The 26477-nt window shown below is 41.3% G+C and overlaps 1 protein-coding gene across 3 annotated transcripts in view; it reads left to right on the plus strand.

Annotated features, from left to right (window-relative positions):
- The window catches only part of CNNM2 (cyclin and CBS domain divalent metal cation transport mediator 2), a 164173-nt gene that overhangs the window by 105249 nt on the left and 32447 nt on the right, over positions 1 to 26477 (plus strand). Inside the window, exon 2 of one of the 3 annotated variants that reach the window (XM_065923239.1) lies at positions 3953 to 4028. The exons of the other annotated variants lie outside the window; for them this stretch is intronic. Within the exon in view, the coding sequence (XP_065779311.1) occupies positions 3953 to 3963 (11 nt within the window). The 3' untranslated portion in view covers positions 3964 to 4028. Of the gene's footprint in view, positions 1 to 3952; positions 4029 to 26477 lie in introns of those variants that run through there. 3 annotated transcript variants of the gene reach the window in all.

Raw genomic sequence — 26477 nt, forward strand, 5'->3', positions numbered from 1 at the left:
CCATTGAGTCGGTGATGCCATTCAGTTACCTCATCCTCTGTTGTCGCCTTCTCCTCCCGCCTTCAATCTTTCCCAGCATCAGGGTCATTTCAAATGAGTCAGTTCTTCACATCAGGTGGCCAAAGTATTGGAGTTTCAGTTTCAACATCAGTCCTTCCAATGAATATTCAGGACTGATTTCCTTTAGGATGGACTGGTTGGATCTCCTTGCAGTTCAAGGGACTCTCAAGAGTCTTCTCCAACACCACAGTTCAAAAGCATCAATTCCTCAGCGCTCAGCTTTCTTTATGGTCCAATAGTAGGAGGTGCTTAGTAAGTTAGTGATTACCGTATACCAAGCACTGTGCTGAATATTTATAGACAATGTTTTTTTCATTTATTTTTATTAGTTGGAGGCTACTTACTTTACAATATTGTAGTGGTTTTTGCCATACATTGACATCAATCAGCCAGGGATTTACATGTGTTCCCCATCCCGATCCCCGCTCCCGACTCCCTCCCCATCCCATCCCTCTGGGTCTTCCCAGTGCACTAGCCCTGAGCACTTGTCTTGTGCATCCAACCTGGACTGGTGATCTGTTTCACCCTTGATAGTATACTTGTTTCAATGCTATTCTCTCAGAACATCCCACCCTCGCCTTCTCCCACAGAGTCTAAAAGTCTGTTCTGTATATCTGTGTCTCTTTTTCTGTTTTGCATATAGGGTTATCGTTACCATCTTTTTAAATTCCATATATATGTGTTAGTATACTGTATTGGTCTTTATCTTTCTGGCTTACTTTACTCTGTATAATGGGTTCCAGTTTCATCCATGAATATTTATAGATAATTTAATACTTTGTCTTCTGTGTTCAAACCCTTCTCCCCTGCCTCACACCTTGTCAGCTGATGATCTTGCTTAATTTTTTTCTGCAAACCATCTTTTCCCTCTCTCCTATTACAGCAGGCATCCTTCTGTTATGATCTGGATTCAGTGATGTGTTGGAACTGGCTGTGGCTTGAAAGACCAGTTGTACTCATTTCTTCCCAACTCTGTATTCAGTGACATGTTAGTAATTTGAAATCGGACATGGTAGGGATAGCCATACAATGGAAAGTGGTGAATGGTACAAACCAGGGCTGCTTTCCCCAGAGAACTTGTTAAATATATATCAGTGCCCCACTGTCTGGATTCTCTCCCCTCTTACCTTTCAGTTCACTAAAGAACAAAATTAACTGAAGTATGGAATTTAAAAATTTATGTATGTATCTTAAATATGTTAAATATGTTATTTTGAAAAAAACATTTGCAAGTGTTTGACAAACTGCTAAAACCTTATTATGAAAATGTTCAAAATAGAGAAGTTGAACAACTAGTTTAATTAATGTTCATATAGCTGTCTTCTTTCTAGATTTGATAGTTCTTAATGATTTTTCCTGAACCATTTCAAAGTAAATTGCAGCTGTCATGAGAGCTGACCCAGCATTACTTCTCGTACATCATCCTCATTCCATTATAACTAAGAAAATTTATTGTTCCCCAAATCATTTACTACCTGTCTGTATTCAGATTTTCTATCTTCCCAAAATGTCATATATAGTTGTTTTTTTCTAACATGGATTCAGTCAAGGTTTGTGCATTGCATTTGGTTGTTATGTATCTTTTAAACCAGAATAATCCCCTCCTCAGTTTTTTCATGACATTGAATATTTTCTGTTTTTTTGTGTTAAACATACATACAAAAGTTGTGAATATAGGCAGTAAGCCCCAATATACCCATTGATTCAGTAATTGTCAACAGTTTGCCATATTTACCTTTCCTTATCTTTTTTCTTTGCTGGAATATTTTAAAAACAAATTCAAGACATGTCATTGTATCCCTTTGAACTCTAAAAAGTAACATTTTCTTACCAAACAAAATTAACAATGGTATTGACTTTTTAAAGAAACCAAGCTAGTTCTTTCATGGAGTGTTCTATATTTTGGGTTTCTGTGATTGTCTCATTATCATTTAACTAATTTCTCTGATTTCCTATGTTGCCTATATACTGAAAATTAAATTCAAATTCTTAAACAACCTTTGGCAAGAATATTTTAATGAGTTGTATGTACTTCACAACACGTCACATCAGGGGGCACCCAGTCTGATTGTTCGTCACTTGATTAAGGTGGCAACTACCAGTTGTCTCCATTGTAAAGATATGCTCTCCCCCTTCCACGAATTACCACAGTAATTCATGGAGTGATACTTCAGCACCATGAGAAAATTATTTTCTCCGCCAACTGTTCCTCTAATGTTTAGCAGTCATTTATGTTCTTTGCTTGAATCGGTATGATTTCAGTAGGCAATGGAAAATATTATTGCCATTCTTCTGGTTCAGAACCAAGGCCTTTTCTTTGAATGTGGGCTGATTTGTGTTCCCTGTAATAATTGAATGAACTCATCCAACATCTATATCTTCTCTCCGTTCTTTAAATTGGAGTTTTCTTTTTAAGTGGAACAAACAATACAAAGGATTTTTTTTTTTTTTTGCTGAATTATGGTTTTAAAGGGCTTCCCTCATAGCTCAGTTACTAAACAATCTGCCTGCAGTGCAGGAGACCTGGGTTCAATCCCTGGATTGGGAAGATCCCCTGGAGAAGGGAAAGGCTACCCACTCCAGTATTCTGGCCTGGAGAATTCCATGGACTGTCCATGGGGTCGCAAAGAGTCAAACACGACTGAGCGACTTATATTATGCTATAGCTCTTTAAAAAAAATTATTGCCTGCTCTGGGTCTTTGTTGTGTGTAGGCTTTTCTCTAGTTGCAGAGAGTGGGGGCTCCTCTCTAGTAGCGGCGGCTTCTCTTGTGGTGGAGCATGGGCTCTGGGGTATACGAGCTCAGCAGTTGTGGTACATGGGCATGTGGGATCTTCCCAGATCAGGGATCAAACCGGTGTCCTTTGCATTGCAAGGCGGCTTCTTAACCACTGGACCACCAGAGAAGTCCCTACAAAGGATTTTTAAACAAACAGTACAAATTAAAGAGTTGTTAAATATTTTCCCCCTCACTTTTGTGATTCTCTTGCCCCACTCCTAATTCAGTATCAGTTTTTGATGTGTGTGTGTGTTTACGCAACTTGCTTTTGCTGATTCTTTGCAGAGGATTCATCATAATTTCCATAGAAACAGCAATTTCTTTTTACTATCATTAGTTTCTATAACATTTAATTTGTAGCATCAAGCACAGATGCATAACGAGGTTTGGGAACAAAAGTAACCAATTCTTGGTAAACATTCTACTTAATATATGGGAGTAGATTATGCAGAGTACTGGATAGTAGTTTTACTAGCCAAAAGCTTTCAGTGTCCTATAGACCCCAGTCATGTGTTCCACAGGGAGAATGAACATGTCAGTTAATCTGCACATTGTCACATGGAGGTCCCTTGAGAGAGTCTACCATGTTATAATCTTTACTTGTCTTTTACACTAGACTTCTAGCTCCTTAACAGTGAAGACTAGTCTAATTTGCATGTGTTTATTTTAACCCTAAAGCTTAGTACGGCAGGTAATGAGTGTTCAATAAAAATATTTGTTGAATGAACCCTTAACTAGCACCAGAGGAGACCATATTGACCTCAAGTCAATGCTGATCTTAAATATAGTAACCTTCACAGTGTTTTGCAAACTTCAGGGTTGGCATGGTCATTGTGTATAATTTATTCTTTCACTGGCTTTTCCTCTTCGCATTCCCTCAGTCTTTGAGTCTTTCTCTGCTCTGTGCCAGCTTCCATTTATGGTGTATGGCAGGCTACCTGTGTTCATTTTCATTCCAGTTTCCTGATCAAGATGCAAAAATGCGTAACAATTCTGCTTCTATGGCGCTATACACAAAGAGATGAGAGTCGTAGGAGAATACAAAGTAGTTCCTTAGTTCTCTGTTCTAGAGCTTAACCAATCCCAGGAACTGAAGTCTTCTGTTTCTTCACAGAGGAAATATGACAAAGGCAATGGCTGTACAACCTTCCTTCATGGGCCGCCCTCCCCACTGCCCCATCCAGTAAGCGGGAGCGACCACTTCTAGAGGTGAGAGGGGACGGCGGACAATCTCCACAACCCATGTGAAGCCACTCAGAGGCGAAGTTTGGGTTTTGTGAAACAGAGTAAACAGTATGTGGAGTTGCTGTGCTGAAGAACTTCAAAACAAGTCTGCCTAGGACTGAATGCTCACAGGATGTTAATTATGCTTTTTCATAGAAGCCCATAGCCTCTATTTTAAAAGCAGCAGCTTGTAGCTGAATTTTCCCAATGATTCCAAGATCTTGCTTTGGTAGATATTAAACATGTTATACATATTCCTTTGAGATGATTATTAGGTTTCAGAACCAGGAGAAAGTTCATCAAGAATATACTCATTGTCGTTTATTGCATTACTTGCTATGTGCCAAGCCCTATGTTAAATTCTAAACTTCTTCAGTTTTCATAGGAAGCCTAGGATTTATCTCTGTTTCACAGATGATTAAAGTGAGAGGTCATGAGAGGGTAAATGACTTGTCTTTGGTCATACAACTAAGTGTGTAGCAGAACCAGAGTGTTCAAACCCAGACTTATCTAATTTTAGTTTAAGCCCTTAGTCACCACTGACAGTATTCTCTGGGGTCCCAGCACACATATTTGAGCTCTAAAACTGACTTTTTTGGCGAGGGGTTAGTGGTGAAGGATGACCTAGATTTTCTGAATGTTGTCAGGAACCAAGGTGATGTTCTTTGCAGGCAGCTGTAGAACCTACTCCCAGAGAACTTAGGTTGTTGTCTTGACCGAGGGGCAGATACCTCAAAAGGTGTTTGAAGGATCTTTACCGTAAATGAATGATCGTTGACCTCTTTTGAACGTTCATTCATTCATTTGGTAAGCTAAGTGCCTTTCTCTCTCTCTCTTATTTGACAAACCATCATGTTTCAAAATTTGGAGTCTCAGTTTCCAGGCTGAATTCATGTTGTGTATTTAAGAAGACAATGAAAATTCTTTGAAGATATTCTCAAATTCAACAGGAAGGAGCACAGGGTTTGATTTTTACTTGTTTTTCAAGCTGGCTTCAACTGGGGGACAAACTCTATTGTAACTTTTCTCGAAGTTGGTGCCAATAGGAGCTGAAATAATAAAATCAGTACAATTAAATTAAATAGGAAAAAAATTAAATAGGAAATGAGAGTCTTTTATGTCCCAGGCCTTAGATTAGGTAACAACAATTGGTCACTCTTCTGGGAAATCGTTGCTAAAATTACAATCAACTGGCAGTCACTGATTGGCCCCATTTACTGTATTGTATCCCAGGAAGAAAAACAATCTCTTACAACACAAGCTTGCAAAGATAGTACTGTTTTTCCCCCCAATCTTCATCTTCCTTCTTATTTTCTTATGATTAATTTGAGCCATGTCTTCAGCATTTATTGACAGTGCTATGTACCTGGTACCATGCTAGCCTCTGAGACTTTAGATATAAAAGAGAGCTGTTGCCTTCAAGAATCTCACAGTCTAGTAGAGAAGAGAGCAAATCATAATACAGGATAAGAAATCTCTGATGGAGCTAACGAAGGCTCTGTGGAAGCACAGAGACAGGACATCAAACCCAACTGGCATAGGTGACGTGACGACTTCCAGGATGAGAGGATACTTGAATTGCATCCTTGAGGAGAATAAGAGTAAAGGGGAGGAGGGTGTTCTTGGCAGTTGTTGTTCAGTCACTAAGTTGTGTCCAACTCTTTGCAACCCCATGGACTGCAGCACATCATGCTCCCCTGTCCTTCACTATCTCCCAAAGTTTGCTCAAACTCATGTTTATTGAGTTGGTGATGCCGTCCAATGATCTCATCCTCTGCTGTTCTCTTTTCTTCCTACCCTCAATCTTTCCCAGCATCAGGGTCTTTTCTAACGAGTCAGCTCTTCACATCAGGTGGCCAAAGTATTGGAGCTTCAGTATCTGTCCTTCCAGTGAGTATTCAAGGTTGATTTCCTTTAGGATTGACTGGTTTGATCTCCTTGCTATCCACGGGACTCTCAGGAGTCTTGTCCAACACCACAATTTAAAAGCGTCAGTTCTTCAGCGCTCAACCTTCTTTATGGGGCAGCTCTCTCATCTGTACATGACTACTGGAACAATTGTAACTTTGACTTTATGGACCTTTGTTGGCAAAGTGATGTCTCTGCTTTTTAATATGCTGTCTAGGTTCTTGGCAGAATGAACTATAAAATAGCATATCTAGTTTGGAGAGTGGCAGAATGTGTTCTGACATTGAATGACCAAAGAAGTAGGAGATGAGACTAAAGAAAGAGCTAGGGATCATGTCATTATAGCTTTGTAGGTCATACTGAAGCATTTAGACTATCCCAAGTGTAATGGAAAGCTATTAGAGAGTTTTAAGCAGTAGTATAACATGTTCAGATTTGCTTTTTAGAAAGGTTACTATGGCATCAGGGAGATGGGGAGATTACAGTAAAGTTCGAAAGAGAAGTTAGAAGGTTGTTACAGTTCAGAACAGAAATATTGAGGGCCTGTAACTAAAAGTGAGCTGGGGATGGGGATGGAGAATATGGGAGAGATCCAATGGCTATTAGATCCAGTAGATATTTAGGAGGTGGTCTTCAGTTTACAACTTGACATAGTGTTTGGTGACCAGTTTGTCATAGCAGGGTGAAACTAGAGAAAAAGGAGGAATCTAAGTTGACTCCCGCAATTCCACACATGATACATACTGGTACCATTAGTCAGCAAGAGGAGTAGAAGTGGAGGAACCGGTTTGGTAGAGAAAATGATAGTGTGGGGCGTGTTGAGCTTTGAGATGCTCATGGGACAAGTGAAGAGGACCAAGTCAGCAGTTAGGATATTTTTATACCTGAAGTTTAGGAAAGAAGATTAGACTGGGGATGATGGTAGTACATAGATTTGATCCTTTTCAGTCTTTGTGTTCTGTCTGCTTTTCTTACACTTACTTGATTAGTACATAGTGAAAGGTAAATTTACCATAAAGCTAATTAACTTTAAATGTATATGCTTCTCATATGCACAGGCTTCAGGAAGGGCTCTAGCAAGTGTGTTTATGTCGTCATGTATTTTTGTGAAATTTGAAAAATCCATACATTACTACAGTTGATCTGAAATCCTCTCTTGGAATTTTTAATTACCTTCTTTCACTCTTTCTGTCTCTGGTAATGTTGGAATGTCGCAGGTGTTTTTTGGATTCTAGCTGTGAAGAAGCTGAGCTGGGAATGCATTTAATTTGGGTTTGCAGTCACTTCAGTGTGTAGTTATTGCTGGCCATCCCGATGTAGGAATGACTTTGAGAAGTACTCTTACACTCTACCAGCTCACCTGGTATTGTGATACAAAGCTGCATAACCAGCTTTGTAACTGTATTGAGATATGAATGTATCTTTACTCTTTTGGCACTGGAATCATGGAAATAGAAGAGGATGGAATGTACAAAGCCAGAAACTGATTAGTAGAAAAACTTCTGATGGAGTTATAGCCTGAATATCTGCCTGATACAAAGGCTTGCATGCTGGGAGGTGTATTTGGAATGGGATCCCAGGTTGCAGGAGTTCAGAACAAGGGAAGTGAAATGGGAAGAAAGGAAAGAAAATCAAGGATGTGATAGTATGTTGGCTTTTGACTACAGGTAACAGGTGTTGTGTCCTACCTGGGACTTATAAAGAAGCATTGTGAGATGCTCTCAGAACTGTGCTTGAGTACAGAGCGGGACATAATTCTCCCATGGGCATTAATTCCTGCTCTGTTCAGGAGAAGTCCCAAAGCAGAAGTGAGAGACGCAATGAGCTATGCTGTGAGCTGTATATGAGGTGATGTCTGCTTGTACTGGGCTTCCCCGGTGGCTTAGTGGTAAAGAATCCCCCTGCCAATGCAGAGGCCACAGGTTCTATCCCTGGGTTAGAAAGAAGGAAATGCAATCCACTCCAATATTCTTGCCTGGGAAATCCCATGCACAGAGGACCCTTGGCAGGCTACAGTCCACAGGGTCACAAAAGAGTCCAACACGACCTCGCAACTGAAAACTGCTTGCACTGGTTACATGGGTGTGAAACCAGTCTGAGCCTGTGCGGAACTGGTCACTGTGGCAGTGGAAGGGATGGAAGGGGTAAGCAGTGGGCCAAGAGGATTTTGAAGTGATGATTAAGAGCCATCTAATGTTGACAGAGGATTCTGTTCTCATTCATTCATGGTCAGACATTCTCTGTTGTTAGAATTACATATGCTAATACAGGGCATGTCGTTATAAATCTCCATTCTGTTTTACTTTTTGATGACAATCACACAAAATAGATTTTATCAGAATTTCTACTTGTAGAACACAACCTTGTCATGGCTATTAAAAATTTCAGTCAACATGCTACTGTGAACTAGTTCCCTTGGAGGACATTTGATCCTGTCCAAAATGTCCTGAGCATTTTTGGTCCATGACACATGATTTGGGACAAGACTGAATTTCAAGGGAATCTCATAGACATTTTAGATAAGACCAAGTATTTGCTAACCAACCATTCTTTGCCAGAATTTTCCTATCCATATACAATTTATACAAATAAGATCATACTACATAAAATATTCCTGTTTTTTTCCTGTTTTTATTTTCCTTTGTTTTGGGTAACTTTTCATTAACAGTTAAGTAGACCTAATTTAATCTTGTTTAACGGCTGCATAGTAGTCCATTATATGGATTTATGAGTTTATTTAATCAGAGTTCTCTGTTGTTGGATATTTTTCCTTATAGAAATAAAAAACTTCTTTTATCTCTGACATATTTTTAAGAGATACCTTTTATCTCTGACATATTTTTAAGAGATACTGGGGGCGGGAGAAGATAATGGAAATGGTGAGAGGAATTGTGAAAGAATTTTAGAGAGAGAAGGTTTGGTTTTTAAAGTCGTCTGGTTTTCTCTCTTTTCTCTTCTGTGATGATGATGAAGTGCTTGAGGTTTCTGGGGAAAGGAAACAGAAAAGTAAAATGCTGAGACTTCTATTGTCTCAGATCAGCAAGAAAAATACTCAGTATTTTTGCCACCTTTTGTATTTTTTTAAGTTTATTGTTTGCACAAAATTTGCAGATGAGCTTAATCGCACTAGATGAGAATTTGAACTCGACTTTTCGTTTTTCGGTGTTGCAGACATCGGGACTCAGTGATATTTTGGCAGTTTTGCTAGCCCTTTTCCTTCAAAATCATGTGATTACTAATGATATGATAAAACATAATTAGCAAATTTATAATAGCAATTCCATTTCCTCATTACAATTCGAGGTCATCAGAAAGCACTTCTGAAAAGAGGAGACTTGAATAAGAAAAGGGGATAAGGTTTTTCTGAACAAAACCAGCCTTTAGTTTTCCCTTTAGGCAGGTTTTAAAAGAAGTGATGACCTCACCTCTCTCCTTAAAATGCCTGCTTCTAAAGCAAATGTATGAGGTAGTTTGGTCCGTAGTATTTTTTAGCACATCATCTGGACTTAGGTAATTTTTATTCACTGTATCACAAAAGAACCATGTTTTTATGTCTGTTTTGTATAACTACTGCTCTTGCCTCCTTATGTTGTAAAAATCATCCAAGAAATTAGTTCAGTCAATATTGAGAGTTATGCACTACGACACAAAGTTCTGAATGTTACTGATCCAAAGACTAAGACACAAGGAAGGAACAGAAGAATTAAAGCTCAGATAGTTGGTCTTACCTTAGCAACGGAAATGTATTTCTGGTTTTTTAATCTCCTATTATTGGATATGCTGGGCAATTACTCATCTTTTGGGCTGTTAACTCACTAACACAGTCATTCCTCATTTATCATCCTTAGGAAAGCTACAAGTCTGAAGGAAAAGACAGAAATAGACTCATTGGTTCTAAAATAAGCCCCTTGGTTCTATAGAAGAACTGCTTATCTCTTGGGAAAGATGGGAAGGTTCCCATCATCTCATCCCGAAAGCCATCCTTTGTCTTAGCCACGTTTTCCATTGCTAATCACTTACTAGGAAAACATTCCAGTGAGTGTGCAGTGAGTGGTACAGACCACCAAAAAAGATGAAGTGGAAGATGCCCGGCATGCCTCACTATTTATAAGAAAATATTTCCCCTAAAGATGGGAAAGTCCAAGTCTTTAAATACTCTGGGAGAGGAGAATAATGGAAAAAACTCTTCAGTTTCTGTTCTGTTGGTTCATAAGATTTTTCTCACAAATCATTTGGACAGGCCTTTAAACAAGTCACATAGTAACTGAAATCTTATATTAATTGCCCCACTTTGGGTTTCTAGCTAATGTATCTGGCAGCAATACTGAAGAACAGCAAAAGAGAGTGAACACCTGGTGGTTTTGTGGGAATGCAAGGTGATCCATTATTTGTGGCCTGGAACCCTAAGTTAGGTGGGAGAACCACAGGGCTCTCCTTAATAGGGCAGTCCACACAGATGGTTTGAAGCAAATGATTTGGCTTTTTTTTTTAATGTATGTGTTTTTAATTGAAGGATAATTGTGTTACAGTATTGGTTTCATAATGACTTGGTTTCTTGTCTTTTGACTACAACTTCAGTTTAGGTTAATATTTTGTTCCTAATGGTTACTTCGCTTGCTGTGTTCTACCAAGAAGTTCATTCAGCAAGTCTCTCTGGCGTTTAGTACATATATAAGTACATATTATCTTCGTAGATAATCAGTCATCCATTGTGTTGGGTTTGGGAAATACAATTTAGCCCATAATCCTAGTTTTCTTTTGATATCTGCTTTCTAAATCCCTTTGTGATGTGGGTCCTGAGTAGGTCGATCATGTTCACCAGGTAGAACCAGTAGAAGACAGACACACACATTCATTAAGGAATTTCTCATAAGGAGCAGGCTTATGGAATTGTGGAGGCTGTCTAAGAAAGTCTAGAGTTGGTAGGGCAGGCTGTCAGGAAGGGAAGATCCCAGCACGTGGAAACCCCATGGGCATGGTCTGCCCTGCTTTCAGCAGGTGGTAGGTCCTCTCTCCCTCAGAAAGCCTTCGCCCTGCTCTTAAGGCTGTCAGCACGTTGAGTCAGTCCCACCGAGGACAGCGACCCTTAAAGTCGACCCATTAGAGACTTTGACTGCATCTGCAAAATCCCTTCACATCAGCACCTGGATTCATGTCTAAGTGAATTGTTGAGGGCAGTAACCTAGCCAAATGGACACATGAAAAATCCATCTCATTCAGAGAAGCCAGAGGAGCTGCCTGAGAAATAACTGCCACGGAGGTGCTTCTGCAGCGTTCATGAAACCAGGGCTGGTGTCCGCTGCTCTCTGTGAGCAGTCCTCTCTGAGCACCCACAGTGGTAGCACTGCCTGCCAAGTACCTCCACCAGGGGAGCCTGGTTAGTTAATCTTGTCGGCACCAAACCCCATTCTTGAGTTTTCAAAAGTTGCACATAAAACCGGGTTTCGTTGACTGAAAAATGTTTCCCTACTGATTTGCCATTTTGTGAGTTTTTAAATATTTGTTTAAACTTTAAAGCTCAAGAGCCAACTGCCAGTAGAAAACCAAGTACTTTATCAGAGAAGCTATTGAAATGATCTGTTCTGGGGAGTGGAAGAGCAGTGAATGAGGCTGCGAAAGGCCAACAGGAGGGGTCCTGGTGCTGATGGAAATGTTCTGTATGTGTTTCAGGGTCAATATCCTGGTTGTAATGTGGTGCTGCCATGCAGTTTGGTTTCACAAGATACTCTTGGTGGCAGAAACTTGATGGGCAAGAGTGTATGTGGTGTCCTGGGTGAAAACACAGATCTTTCACAGCTGTATAAGAATGCACAGTTATTTCAAACTAAAATTCTAATTAAAAAAACATCCATTCTAGGGACTTCGCATGTGGTCTAGTGGCTAAGACCCCACATTCCTCACGCAGGGAACCCGGGTTTGATCCCTGGTCAGGAGAGCTGGATCCTACGTGCCACAACCAAGACTTAGCGCAGCCAAAAATAAATTTTTTTTAAAAAATTCATTTTATAAAGCAATCCTTTTATAATATGATTAAATATTTTCTAATCCATTTTTTAAAAATAGTCATGTTTTCTTTAGGAGGTAGACATCTATATATCTTATCCTATGCTTGAATAAACTGCATATGGCTCAGTGGTAAAGAATCTGCTTGGTAGTGCAGAAGTGGGTTTGATCCCTGGGTTGGGAAGATCTCCTGGAGAAGGAAATGGCAATCCACTCCAGTATTCTTGCCTGAAAAACCCCATGGACAGAGGAGCCTGGTGGGCTACAGCCCATGGGGTTAAGAAGGAGTTGGACATAACTTGGCTACTGAACAATAACAAACTTAAAAGTGTATATCAAGAGGAAACCAAAAAAAAAAAAGGAAACCACTGGAAATGTGCAGGAGGCAGTTAGTTGTGGGACAAATACCATTTTAGACCAGAAAGTTGTATAGCTTGAAAATAAAACTATGTTTGAAGGATTTAGGTAAATGTGCGGATTCACTCATTTAGTGAATATTTGTGTGCCTCTCTGTCAGGCTGTAGTTTTCATGTATTTCAGAAACTTTTCTAGATGTAGATATTGATGTCCTTGATGGCTGCCACGCCTTCCCCAAATCTCAACTGATACAGCCATCAATATCTGAGAATCATGTGAATTGGATTTTCTCAGTGTATATTTCTGATCCAGCTATATCAGATTTTTGTGGAGAAGTGAAATTCTATCAGTCAAAAATAAGTCAATTATAAAGATATTTACAAATGTAATTCATGGATCGTCTTAAAAGATATTTTCTACTTGCAATGTCTTTCAAGTATTTCTATTTTAGGGATATAGAATAGGAAACTATAGTTAAGAATGGGAAGATGGGGCCAGTCTCAGTTTAAATGTAAAGAAATAGGTATTTATAGCAAATAGAAAGAAGGCTCGGACAATCAGGTGACCTCCAGGGACCAGCATTGGGGCGGTGGTTGTTCTTCAGTCACTAAGTCGAGTCCACCTCATGACTTTCGTGGGATTCACGACTCACCACTTATGTAGAACTTGATTTAATGTGTCCGACTCATGTAGACCAGCAGACTGTTTTGTCCATGGGAATTTCTTAGGCAGGAATACTGGAGTGGGCTGCAGTTTCCTTCTCCAGGGGATCTTCCCAACCCAAGGATGGAACTCACATCTCCTGCCTTGGCAGGCCGATTCTTTACCACTGAACCACCAAGAAAGCCCTTAGCATTGGGCCTGGGCCCTGTTAACAGGCCTAAGTGCTCTGCCCAGGACTCTGTGGTCACCTTTAGTGAAGACGCAGGCTTTGCTTTTTTTTTTTAAATAAGTCCCTTAGAGGCTGAGCACCTCGGCAAGTGATTGCCATCTTTCTTTCAGAGTTTGGCCTATGAACAGCAGGATCTGTTCCCTGAAAGATGTTATAATCTAAGTTAGTAGATAAATTTAGGGTTCTACCCAGGAAACGGCCCGATTAAGAAATACTGTCTGCATCAAATCAACTCCTGCCCTCACCCCCATAAATTAAAGTGTTTAGGAAACCATCACTCCATATTTCACCCCAGTCACCTCCTGGCAGACATGACCTAACTGGGAGTGAGGTTGTCAGGGGTGGAGGGACCCCAACACACCTGCGGTGGAGAAGCTGTCCTGCTAGAGAGATCTCAGCCAGCCACTTAACTGGGTGGATATTGGAATTTTTTAAAGTAGTTGAACTTTTGGTGAAAGGGGGCTTTTGTCTCCTGGAATAGCAACAGTTATCATCACTTAAAACCAGTCATTTCTATATACAGCAAGTGCTTCTATATATATACTCCTGTATTGTTTATATAGGACTATTTTAAGATCTGTGTCACATTTTTTCCTGGTGTATTTTATGGTGGGAAAATTCAGTTGGAAAAAATGCACTTAGCTCTGGTGGGGATGGTAAGGTAAAGTAAGACTTTAAAAAGAAATGAAGTTTTTGGGGTTTTTTCTTCATTTTGTCTTTAAACAGGACAGAAATAGCAAAGTAGTAGCTCGTGAAATGAAATTGTGTTGCTTCATTGTCCTTAAGCAAATCTTACCATTTTACTCATGTTATAATAATAGACCTGTCACCGTATAAGTAAGTAGAAGATCTGCAAGGCATGTGTAAGAATTCATCCGTGTATTCTTTATGAAAATCTGTAAGAAATTAGCTGTTTTGTACAATATAGCTTGTAATTCAGGGTTTCTTTTGATTTTGTGCTTGTTGAGAGGGAAAAGGGGTAGGATAAGGATGTATTTACTGTTAAGAGTAATATGAAAAAAAAAAGAGAGTAATATGAGTGTGTATAGCCACTATGGAGAACAGTGTGGAGATTCCTTAAAAAACTGGAAATGGAGCTGCCATTTGACCCAGCAATCCCACTCCTGGGCATACACACCGAGGAAACCAGAACTGAAAAGAGACACGTGCACCCCATTGTTTATCGCAGCACTGTTTATAATAGCCAGGATATGGAAGCAACCTAGATGCCCATCAGCAGACGAATGGATAAGAAAGCTATGGTACATATACACAATGGAATATTGTTCAGCCATTAAAAAGACTACATTTGAATCAGTTCTAATGAGATGGATAAAACTGGAGCCCATTATGCAGAGTGAAGTAAGCCAGAAAGATAAACACCAATACAGTATACTAACGCATATATATGGAATTTAGAAAGATGGTAACGATAACCCCATATGCAAAACAGAAAAAGAGACACAGATGTATAGAATAGACTTTTGGACTCTATGGGAAAAGGCGAGGGTGGGATGATTTGAGAGAACAGCATTGAAACATGTATATTATCAAGTGTGAAACAGATCGCCAGTCCAGGTTGGATGCATGAGACAAGTGCTCGGGACTGGTGCACTGGGAGGACCCAGAGGGATCGGGTAGAGAGGGAGGTGGGAGGGGGGATCGGGATGGGGAACACATGTAAATCCATAGCTGATTCATGTCAGTGTATGGCAAAAACCACTACAATACTGTAAAGTAATTAGCCTTCAACTAATAAAAATAAATGGGAAAAAAAAAGAGTAATATGAGTGTGGCAGCCTGGCTGGGAGAGGAGTTTGGGGGAGAATGGATACATGTATATGTTTGGCTGAGTCGCTTTGCTGTGCGCCTGAAACTACCATAGCATTGTTAATTGGCTATACTCCAATATAAAATAAAAAGTTTAAAAAAATGTACTCTGGGTGTAGAGACACAGGCATTCCCAGAGCCCAGGTGTGGCTTTGGCAGGAGTTAGGTGTGGCTGTGATATGACACAGTATGGCTGAGGTGGGGGCAGTGCCCCTGAGGAGAGGTTCCTTCCTACTTGTTCTGTGGGGATGAATGAAACCATGGAGGTTACGGTTGGAGAAAATCAAGTCGTTTGACTGGCTGGACAAGAAGAACGTAAGAGGAGTATGTGTGCTTAGTCGCTCAGTCGTGTCCGACTCTGCAACCCCATGGACTGTAGCCCGCCAGGCTCTTCTGTTCACGGGATTCTCCAGGCAAGAATACTAGAGTGGGCTGCTGTGCCCTCCTCAAGGGGATCTTCCCAACCTAGGGATCGAATCCAGGTCTCCCACACTGCAGGTGGATTCTTTCCCATCTGAGCCACCAGGGAAGCCCTAAGAGGAGTATGTTAGAGACCAAAAGATGGAAAGACAGGGCAGTTAAGGACCAGGTTCTTAATGGCCTTTGAACCCTACTCGAAGACATTTTCTTTTAAATTCAGTCATTGAAGGGAAATGAGCACTTTTGAGTTGTAGAATGATAGGGTTATGTTGTGGTTTAGTAAGTATTACCTTTGTGTCTGTGGGGGTGTTAGGTATTGTGCTAGACTTGGTAGGGCCTGCGGATGAAGAGTGATACAAAGATGAGTAACACAGAGGGCCCTGTCGTCCAGGCATTGTTGATGATCTCATAAGGGTCGATAACCTTGTGGTGAGTGAGGTATGAGTTGGTTGAGGAGGTGGGCAGGCGAGGAGGCACAGAACCAAAGGCTTGCTTTCCATTTCAGAGATTTGAAGGCCTCTGTCCCACTAACCCCGGGCCAGGTTTCTCTTCTGGCTTGATGTCTCTAGCCTCCATTTCCTCCTCATGTGCCATAGTTTATACACCTTACAAGATCTTGGTAGTTCTCTTCTCAGTTTGCCTCATAAAATAAGAGACCCAGACCTGAACACAGTACTCCGCATAGGCTAACTGTAGTAGGAGCATTGCTTCCCTTGTTCTGAGATTGCGTTGGCACTCAGTCACCAGGAAATAATATGTTCCTGAACCACCAGGTCATCCGTTCTGGGGAGACCTGCCATTAACAAAGAGAAGGGGTTTCTGGGAAGGAGGTCCTAGTGAAGAGGCCACAAGTAGGCCTGTGTTCCCTCTTGGAACCTGCCTAAGTTTGCTCACCTTCCTTAGCGACTTCTCCTATCACCTCCTGTTCCCCATTCCTGCTTCCGCCTCCTGCCTCATACACCCCTGAGGTCCACTGTTCGGCCCTGACCCCTTTAGTCCCTCGTGGGTGGTAGTTCTGTAACTACTTATTGAACTGTGCATCTTATACATGTTATTGTAGAGTTCAGTTCAATTGCTCAGTCGTGTCTGACTCTTTGTGACCCCATGGACTGTGTGACCCCCATACCAGGCCTCCCTGTCCATCACCAACTCCTGGAGTGTACTCAAATTCATATCCATTGAGTCATTGATGCCATCCAACCATCTCATCCTCTGTCGTCCCCTCCTCCCGCCTTCAGTCTTTCCCAGCATCAGGGTCTTTTCAAATGATTCAGTTCTTCTCATCAGGTGGCCAAAGTATTGGAGTTTCAGCCTCAACATCAGTCCTTCCAATGAATATTCAGGACTGATTTCCTTTAGGATTGACTGGTTGGATCTCCTTGCAGTCCAAGGGACTCTGAAGAGTCTTCAACACCACCATTCAAAAGCATCAATTCTTCAGTGCTCAGCTTTCTTTATAGTGAAACTCTCACATCCTTACATGACCACTGTATTTATGTAGCTTTGACTAGACAAAACTTCGTTGGCAAAGTAATGTCTCTGCTTTTTAATATGCTGTCTAGATTGGTCATAGCTTGTCTTCCAAGGAGCAAACGTCTTTTAATTTCATGGCTGCAGTCACCATCTTCAGTGATTTTGGAGCCCCCCAAAATAAAATCTGTCACTGTTTCCCCATCTGTTCGCCATGAAGTGATGGGACCAGATGCCATGATCTTAGTTTTCTGAATGTTGAGTTTTAAGCCAACTTTTTCGCTCTCCTTTCACTTTCATCAAAGGTTCTTTAGTTCTTCGTTTTTTACTATAAGGATGGTGTCATCTTCATATCTGAGGTTATTGCTATTTCTCCTGGCAGTCTTAATTCCAGCTTGTGCTTTATCCAGTCCACCATCTCTCATGATGTACTTTCCATAGAAGTTAAATAAGCAGGGTGACAGTATACAGCCTTGACTTACTCCTTTCCCTATTTGGAACCAGTCTGTTGTTCCATGTCCCGTTCTAACTGTTGCTTCTTGACCTGCATACAGTTTTCTCAGGAGGCAGATAAGGTGGTCTGGTATTCCTATCTCTTTCAGAATTTTCCACAGTTTGTTGTGATCCATACAGTCAAAGGCTTTGGAATAGTCAATAAAGCAGAAGTAGATGTTTTTCTGGAACTCTTGCTTTTTCAGTGATCCAACGGATGTTGGAAATTTGATCTCTGATTCTTCCGCCTTTTCTAAAACCAGCTTGACCTTCTGGAAGTTCATGGTTCATGTACTGTTGATACCTGGCTTGGAGAATTTTGAGTGTTACTTTGCTAGCATGTGAGATGAGTGCAATTGTGCGGTAGTTTGAGCATTATTTGGCATTGCCTTTCTTTGGGATTGGAATGAAAACTGACCTTTTGCAGTCCTGTGGCCACTGCTGAGTTTTCCAAATTTGCTGGCATATGACTGCAGCACTTTGACAGCATCATCTTTTAGGATTTGAAATAGCTCCACTGGAATTCCATCACCTTCACTTGCTTTGTTTGTAGCGATCCTTCCTAAGGCCCACTTGATTTCACATTCCAGAATGTCTGACTCTAGGTGAGTGATCACACCATCGTGATTATCTGGGTCGTGAAGGTCTTTTTTGTGTAGTTTTTCTGTGTTTTCTTGCCACCTTTTCTTAATATCTTCTGCTGCTTTTAGGTCCATACCATTTCTGTCCTTTATTGTGCCCATCTTTGCATGAAATGTTCCCTTGGTATCTCTAATTTTCCTGAAGAGATCTCTAGTCTTTCCCATTCTGTTGTTTTCCTCTATTTCTTTGCATTGATCACTGAGGAAGCCTTTCTTATCTCTCCTTACTATTCTTTGGAACTCTACATTCAAATGGGAGGGCTTCCCTGGTGGCTCAGAGGTTAAAGCGTCTGCCTGCAATGCGAGAGACCTGGGTTTGATCCCTGGGTCAGGAAGATCCCCTGGAGAAGGAAATGGCAACCCATTCCAGTGTTCTTACCTAGAGAATCCCATGGACAGAGGAGCCTGTTCAACTACAGTCCATGGGGTCACGAAGAGTTGGACACGACTGAGCCACTTCACTTCACTTCACTTCCTTTTCTCTTTTGCCTTTTGCTTCTCTTCTTTTCAGAGCTGTTTGTAAGGCCTCCTCAGACAACCATTTTGCCCTTTTGCATTTCTTTTTCTTGTGGGTGGTCCTAATCACTGCCTGCTGTGAAATGTCACAAACCTCTGTCCATAGTTCTTCAGGCACTGTCTATCAGATCTAATTCCTTGAATCTATTCCGTCACTTCCACTGTATAATCGTAAGGGATTTAATTTAGGTCATACCTGAATGGTCTAGTGGTTTCCCGTACTTTCTTCAATTTAAGTCTGAATTTGGCAATAAGGAGTTCATGATCTGAGCCACAGTCAGCTCCCGGTCTTGTTTTTGCTGACTGTATAGAGCTTCTCCATCTTTGGCTACGAAGAATATAATCGATCTGATTTCGGTGTTGACCATCTGATGATGTCCATGTGTAGTCTTCTCTTGTGTTGTTGGAAGAGGGTGTTTGCTATGACCAGTGTGTTCTCTTGGCAAAACTCTATTAGCCTTTGCCCCTGCTTCATTTTGTGCTCCAAGGCCAAATTTGCCTCTTACTCCAGGTATCTCTTGACTTCCTACTTTTGCATTCCAGTCCCCTGTAATGAAAAGGACATTTTTGGGGGGTGTTAGTTCTAGAAGGTCTTGTAGGTCTTCATAGAACTGTTCAACTTCAGCTTCTTCAGCATTACTCATCAAGGCATAGACTTGGATTACTGTGATATTGAATGGTTTGCCTTAGAAACAGATCATTCTGTCGTTTTTGAGATTGCACCCAAGTACTGCATTTTGGACTCTTGTTGACTATGAGGGCTATTCCATTTCTTCTGAGGGATTCTTACCCACAGTAGTAGATATAATGGTCATCGGAGTTAAATTCACCCGTTCCAGTCCATTTTAGTTTGCTGATTCCTAAAATGTCGATGTTCATTCTTGCCATCTCTTGTTTGACCACTTCCAATTTGCCTTGATTCATGGACCTAACATTCCAGCCTCCTATGCAATATTGCTCAATACAGCATCGGACTTTACTTCCATCACCAGTCACATCCACAACTGGGTGTTGTTTTTGCTCTGACTCCGTCTCTTCATTTTTTCCAGAGTTATTTCTCCACTGATCTTTAGTAGTGTATTGGGGAGTTCATCTTTCAGTGTCCTATCTTTTTGCCTTTTCATACTGTTCATGGGGTTCTCAAGGCAAGAATACTGAAGTGGTTTACCATTCCCTTCTCCAGTGGACCACGTTTTGTCAGAACTGTCCACCATGACCCGTCCGTCTTGGGTGGCCCTGCACGGCACGGCTCATAGTTTCTTTGAGTTAGACAAGGCTGTGGTCCATGTGATCAGATTGGTTAGTTTTCTGTGATTGTGGTTTTCAATCTGTCTCCTCTCTGATGGAGAAGGATAAGAGGCTTATAGAAGCTTCCGGGTGCGAGAGACTGAGAGGGAAACTGGGTCTTGTTCTGATGGGCAGAGCCATGCTTAGTAAATCTTTAATCCAATTTTCTATTCTGTTATTTGACCTGAGGCCAAACAATGGTGGAGATAATGAAGATAATAGTGACCTCCTTCAAAAGGTCCCATGCACACACTGCTGCACCCAATGCCCCTACATGTTGTTATAGGTGGGTATACATTCATTCATTCACTCTTCATTCAAAAGGAAAGAGAAAAAGATCTGGAGAAAAGAGGCAAAGGTGATTCCGAGTTTTAAGGCTGGGTGATTGTAGCTCCAATGGCACTATTTCCAGAGGTGCCAGAAGAGGGAGGTGTTACTGAGGAAGGACAAAGACTCTGTCTAAAGACACAGATCTTTGCCTTCAGGCGAAGGCGCCCTGGCAGAATCAGGCAAGTGTGTGTGTCCTTGTTAGAAGGAAGGATGTTGTGGGAATCGCTTGGATTGAACACTAAGATGGTGATCCTTGGATTCTTCATCCATGACCTTTCTTATCTTGTGCCTCTTTTGTTCCCAAAGTCACCTTTCATGATCTTTTGGCCCCATTTGATCTGTTGGTAGTTTCTTGAAGTAGGTTTTGTTTTTTTTTTTAATTTGAGGTAGTTTTTAAAAAAAAATTTGACTTGCAAACACCAATCTCTCTTTTCTCTGCTCATGCCACCAGCCCCTCCTTCTCAGTCTCCTTTTTGACTGTATCTCCACTTTCTGCTCTAGAGACGCTGGCCTGCCCTGACTCAGGCTGCACACACCACCTCTCTTGGTGATCCCCACTGGTGTCTGGCTTCACTAGCCTTTCTTCTCTCGGAGTGCTCACTCTTCATCTGTAACCCACATGGCTCACGCTCTGTTGAATTCTGCCCTTAGATATGTAACTGGCTGTTTGATATTTCCACTGGGAAGTCTAGTAGGCATCTTGAACTTAACCTGTCTAACACTGAACTGATTTCTTCTTCTTTCCAGGCGAGTACCTTCCACAGTCCTCTTCGATAAATGGCAACTCTATCCTTCCCACTGCTCAGGCCCCAAAATCCTAGAGTCAGCCCTGGCTTGTCTCCTCCTCTCCCACCTACATTCAGTCGATCAGCAAAACCTGTTGGCTCTAATCTAAAATATACACCCGGATTCTAAGTACTTCCCACCCCCTCCATTGTTTCCATCTGCTCCAGGCCACCATCCTTGTCACTGAGATCACTGAAATAACTTCTGTTTTTAAAAAATTTTGATTGGAATATAGTTGCTTTGCAATGTTGTGTTAGTTTCTGCTGTAAGCAAAGTGAATCAGCTATACATACACAGTTCAGTTCAGTTGCTCAGTCCTGTCTGACTCTTTGCAACCCCATGGACTGCAGCATGCCAGGCTTCCCTGTCCATCACCAACTCCCAGAACTTGCTCAAACTCATGTCCGTCGAGTCGGTGATGTCATCCACCATCTCGTCTTCTGTCTCCTCCTCCTGCTCCTCCCTTCAGTCTTCTCCAGCATCAGAGTCTTTTCCAGTGAGTCAGTTCTTTGTATCAAGTGGCCAGAGTATGGAAGCTTCAGCTTCAGCATCAGTCCTTTCAGTGAATATTCAGGACGGATTTCCTTTAGGATGGACTGGTTGGATCTCCTTGCAGTCCAAGGGACTCTCAAGAATCTTCTCCAACACCACAGTTCAAAAGCATCAATTCTTTGGCGCTCAGCTTTCTTTAAAGTCCAACTCTCACAATCATACATGACTACTGGAAAAACCATAGCTTTGACTATATGGACCTTTGTTGACAAAGTAATGTCTCTGCTTTTTAATATGCTGTCGAGGTTAGTCATAGCTTCTCTTCCAAGGAGCAAGTGTCTTTTAATTTCATGACTGCAGTGATTTTGGAACCCAAGAAAATAAAGTCTGTCTGAAACAGTAACTCTGTTTCCATTGTTACCCCACTATTTGCCATGAAGTGATGGGACCAGATGCTGTGATCTTAGTTTTTTGGATGTTGAGTTTTAGGCCAGCTTTTTCACTCTCCTCTTTCATTTTCATCAAGAGGCTCTTTAATTCTTCTTCGCTTTCTGCCGTAAGGGTGGTGTCATCTGCATATCTGAGGTTATTATTGGTATTTCTCTCAGCAATCTTTATTACAACTGCTTTTTGGATTTCCTTCCCATTTGGGTCACCACAGAGCACTGAGTAAAGTTCCCTGTGTTATACAGTAGGTTCTCATTAGTTTATTTTATACACACGATCCCTGGGTCAGAAAGATGCCCTGGAGTAGGAAATGGCAACCCACTCCAGTATTCTTGCCTGGAAAATCCATTGGCAGAAGAGCCTAGTGGGCTATAGTCCGTGGGGTCGCAGAGTCAGATAGGACTGAGCAACTGCACGTGTGCGCGCATGCACACGCACACACACACACTCTTCAGTAAAAGCTGAAGTCGTGGTGATGGAGATGTGATGTGCACTACCCCCCATCCCCAACTATCCCGGCCTCCCCCTCAGCCCCCATGTCATCTTTGCTTCTTTCTCTCCTGCTTACTCTGCTCCAGCCACACTGCTTGCTTTCTCTCAAGCACACCAGGCCTCTCCGCTCCAGGGCTCCATCGTTCCCTCCACCTGAAACATCTTGCCCAACCCCTTACTTACTTCCAGCTCCTGAACACCTTCCAGCATTGTTCAGCTGTCCCCTTACTAGGGAGGCCCTTCCCTGGCCAGCCTAAGCTAAATAATTTAGCCTCTGATTTTTTGTTCTGCACAGCACATTTTATACAGTCTGATATGTGTTTATACTGTTTCCCTGAGTGTCTGTCTCCCCTGCTAGAGTGTTCCTTGAAAGCCAGAGCTTTGTCTTGTGTCTGAGGTATAAGCCTGGCATATATAGTAGACATCAGTACATATTTACTGAGTGAATGAATGAGTTTGTGACTATAGTTCATTGACACGTAGCATTGTACCTTATGGATTATACATTATGTTCAAAAACATTAGATCATTGGTCAGTGTGTTCAATTTTTGTACATCAGACTAAATCTAACTCTAATGCTGTTTAAAGTGTATTGACTTCCTTGACGGCTTATATGCAAACTGGTTTCCTTGGGAGATCTTAAGTATGGCCTTCATATCTATCCTCCATCTCGTTTTTGTTTTAGTGATGGGGGACCTGAATTCTAACTTACAGAGCATTTCTTTATTTTATTACGAGTTCCATTCTTAGGAACTTCATTGATTCCTACTTGTTGAATTATTATAATTCTTATGTTAGATAAACTGGGAAATGTTTAAAAACAGAGGCATATCAAATGCCTCCCTTGCCCTAATACCCTTGTTTAGTGAGGGGCTACAACACTGCATGAGCTTCCCTGGTGGCTTGTGGTAAAGAATCCCCCTGTGGTGTAAGAGACACGGGAGATGGGGGTTCGATCCCTGGGTCAGGAAGATCCTATGGAGAAGGGTGTGGCAACCCACTCCAGTATTCCTGTGGGGAGCATCCCATGGACAGAGGAGCTTGGTGGGCTGCAGTCAGTGGGGTCGCAGAGTTGGACATGACTGAAGCAACTTAGCACGCACGCATGACGCTGCACAACCTCCCGGGTACCCTTGGGTCTTGCACCCCTACAATTGTGGGACACGGCAGCCACGGCAGACGTGAAATGTTTGACTTTAGTTCCTCATTGTTGAATCTTCTGCTTGTTTTCTTCTTGCTGATCAAGTGCCTCTTTAGGACTCTGTCTGCTTTGCACTCACATTGTTCGGTCATTTGAACTACTGCTTGTCGCTTGTTATTAGCTCAGCTGTGTCAAGTTTTTCCTGATTCCTTTCTACTTCATCTGCCCACTTGGCTTTCTTCCTTAGGTGTTTCAGTTACTCTGCCTGCTGTTCCATGTCACTTGATTGACATCAAACTTGTATGAGAGCAAATGAGTCCATATTTTCATCAGGCAGTTAAGGTACCCTTTGTCAGCCTAATCATTGCCTAGTTAATTATCCCTATCAAAATACAAATGGTATCTGTCATTCAGAATCTGAGCCTAGCATTGTGGTAAGGTTAAAAGATTCGAGCATGGCAACCTGCAACAATTCTGAGCTGATTCTCCAGAGAGATGATGCAGTACTTTGATTTGGGGAGCAGTGGAAGCAGGCGGAGGCAGAAATTTGATCCTAGTTTTATTGCATATAGATGATTTTACTTAGCCTACCTCACAGTGAAGACATGTTATTATAATTTCATCTGTGCACGTACCCTGTTTGGAACACACAGCAGTTAAAAACTAGGTGATTATTTCATAGTGAACTTAACAATTCTGAATTTGAATGGAAATGTGTTTATGGAGCCCTTTACTCTGAAGAGAGGCCTGCATAGATCCTCTTAGGTCATAAGTATTCTGTTAGTCATTTAGGACCAGACTAGATGGAGAGAGGCTGTATGTAGGTATAAGTTTCAAAACAGTTTGAAATGACATGAATACTGCAAGGCCCCTTATAGCTAGCCACAAAGGGTGTCTCCAAGCCCTAATTGTGCCAGCAATGCCTGCTTTATTCTATATATAATTAATCCAGTTTGTATAATCTAGCTATGTTAAAAAGCTTTAGTGCTATTTCATGCCTGTAATCGGAGATTGTGCTGATTGCTGTGTTTTTATTCTTCTCTTTGGAAGTTAAGAATCCATCAGTTCATAATCTTTTCCAGTTTTCGGTTTATAAATATCTTTTATTAGTTTCCCCAAAATTGCTTTGCTGCTTTCAATCCTGGCTTAATCCCTCCAATGCTCAGGTTAAGAACGATGCTATTTGAGCTCAGTTTTTTAAATTTCTGTTTTGATAAGTTTATATTTTCCCTTTGATGGTTCCATTGATGAGGCCAAAGGCTGAACTCCCTGCAGTGAATGGTTAAGTAGGGGAAGAGGTACCTTATATTGCTGTCTTCCAAAAGCATGATTAGAGAAGAGGGATATCTTTTTTGTTTTTTTTTTTTTTTTGGTACTGCTTACTGGGAAGAAGGTTAGAAAACAAGACTTCTCACCAGGAATTCCAAAGCTAAAAATATGTGACTCTGGGGCAGATGAAGAAGTTTCAACGTTGGAGGTGGGGGTGTGAAGGGGAACACTGAGCTAGCTAGGAAGAAAACTTAATTTTCCATCTAAGAAGCCTAGCTTACATGAATAATTTCTAGAGTAAGGCCTTTTCCAGTCAGATCTGTTGGTGCTATCGAGCTGGTATTTCAAGTATGTCCATCTGCATTTAAACGAATTGCTCCAAGACAATCTGATTATGCGGTAGTTACTTTGGTGAGAATAGCGCCTCAGTGGAATGGAAACTTCATTTTGAGTCTAATATTAGACCTTGCTTTGGAAAATTCCTTTTAAATGATCACAAGCTGGGAATAGCAAAAGAATTTAACTTTCGACAGACAGCATTCACCAAGAATTTTTAACTGCTTATGCTTGGGTCCTTGGGAAAGCAGATGGGAGAAACTGACCTAACCAAACGGACTAGACTAGAATTGACTTGACCTGATGCGGTGTTTATCTATCTATTGCTGATAAGTTTCCCTTGTAGTCTCATTTGCTCAAAATATTTTCATTCTTTGAGTGCGAGCACGCTAAGGATGCAGATTGTTAGGATGCCTGATTGTCTAACAATCTTAACCTCTCAGTCTCCAGACAACGTTGCCTGCAAAGGGGTCTGAGGCAGAGCAGAAAGGGCAGATGAACCCACCAACCCAAAGTCAGCCTCTGAGTAGGTGCTGGGAACTTCATCAGACCTGGCCTTCAGGATATTTTTAGTTTGGCTGGTTGTGTCTGAGCAAACTCACCCAGTTTGAGGTAAAGTTTATTTAAATGACATGCCCTCACTCCCACCCCCTCCAAAAAACCTCACCCTGTCATTTAAAAAAATAACATGTTGGGTAGGGGGAGGCTCAAGAGGGGAAAGATATATGAATACGTATAACTGATTATTCATGTTGTCCTGCAGCAGAAATTAACATTGTAAAACAATTACGCTCCAATTAAAGAAAATAATATAATGTTAAAATGATCATGAAGTTTCCAGATATAATGTCTCCTTGGCTTAGCTTGAGGATACGTTTCAGCTGCCCTCATGCCTTGGGTTAGGAAAACCAATTATTGGTGTATGAGATAAATTTAATATTTTTAAAAGATCTTTCTGAAATTGAAATGCATCCTTTTTTAATTTTAAAATTTTTAATTGGAGGATAATTGCTCTACAGTATTGGGTTGGTTTCTGCCATACATCACCATGAATCAGCCATAGATATATCTATGTCCTCTCTCAACCTCCCTCTCACCTCCCACCCCTCTAGGTTGTCACAGAGCACCTGATTTGAGTTCTCTGCATCATAAAGCAAATTTTCGCTGGCTGTCTATTTTACATATGGCAATTTATTTTGCTATCACAGTGTACATTTAATGTAGTAGACTTTTTCCTTCTGACTGAGCTGGTCATAGTTGATAGTGCCTTAGAATTGAGGAAGAATATTGATAAATTAATATAAG

This window comes from Muntiacus reevesi, chromosome 2 (assembly GCF_963930625.1).
Source record: "Muntiacus reevesi chromosome 2, mMunRee1.1, whole genome shotgun sequence".
Classification (NCBI taxonomy): domain Eukaryota; kingdom Metazoa; phylum Chordata; class Mammalia; order Artiodactyla; family Cervidae; genus Muntiacus; species Muntiacus reevesi.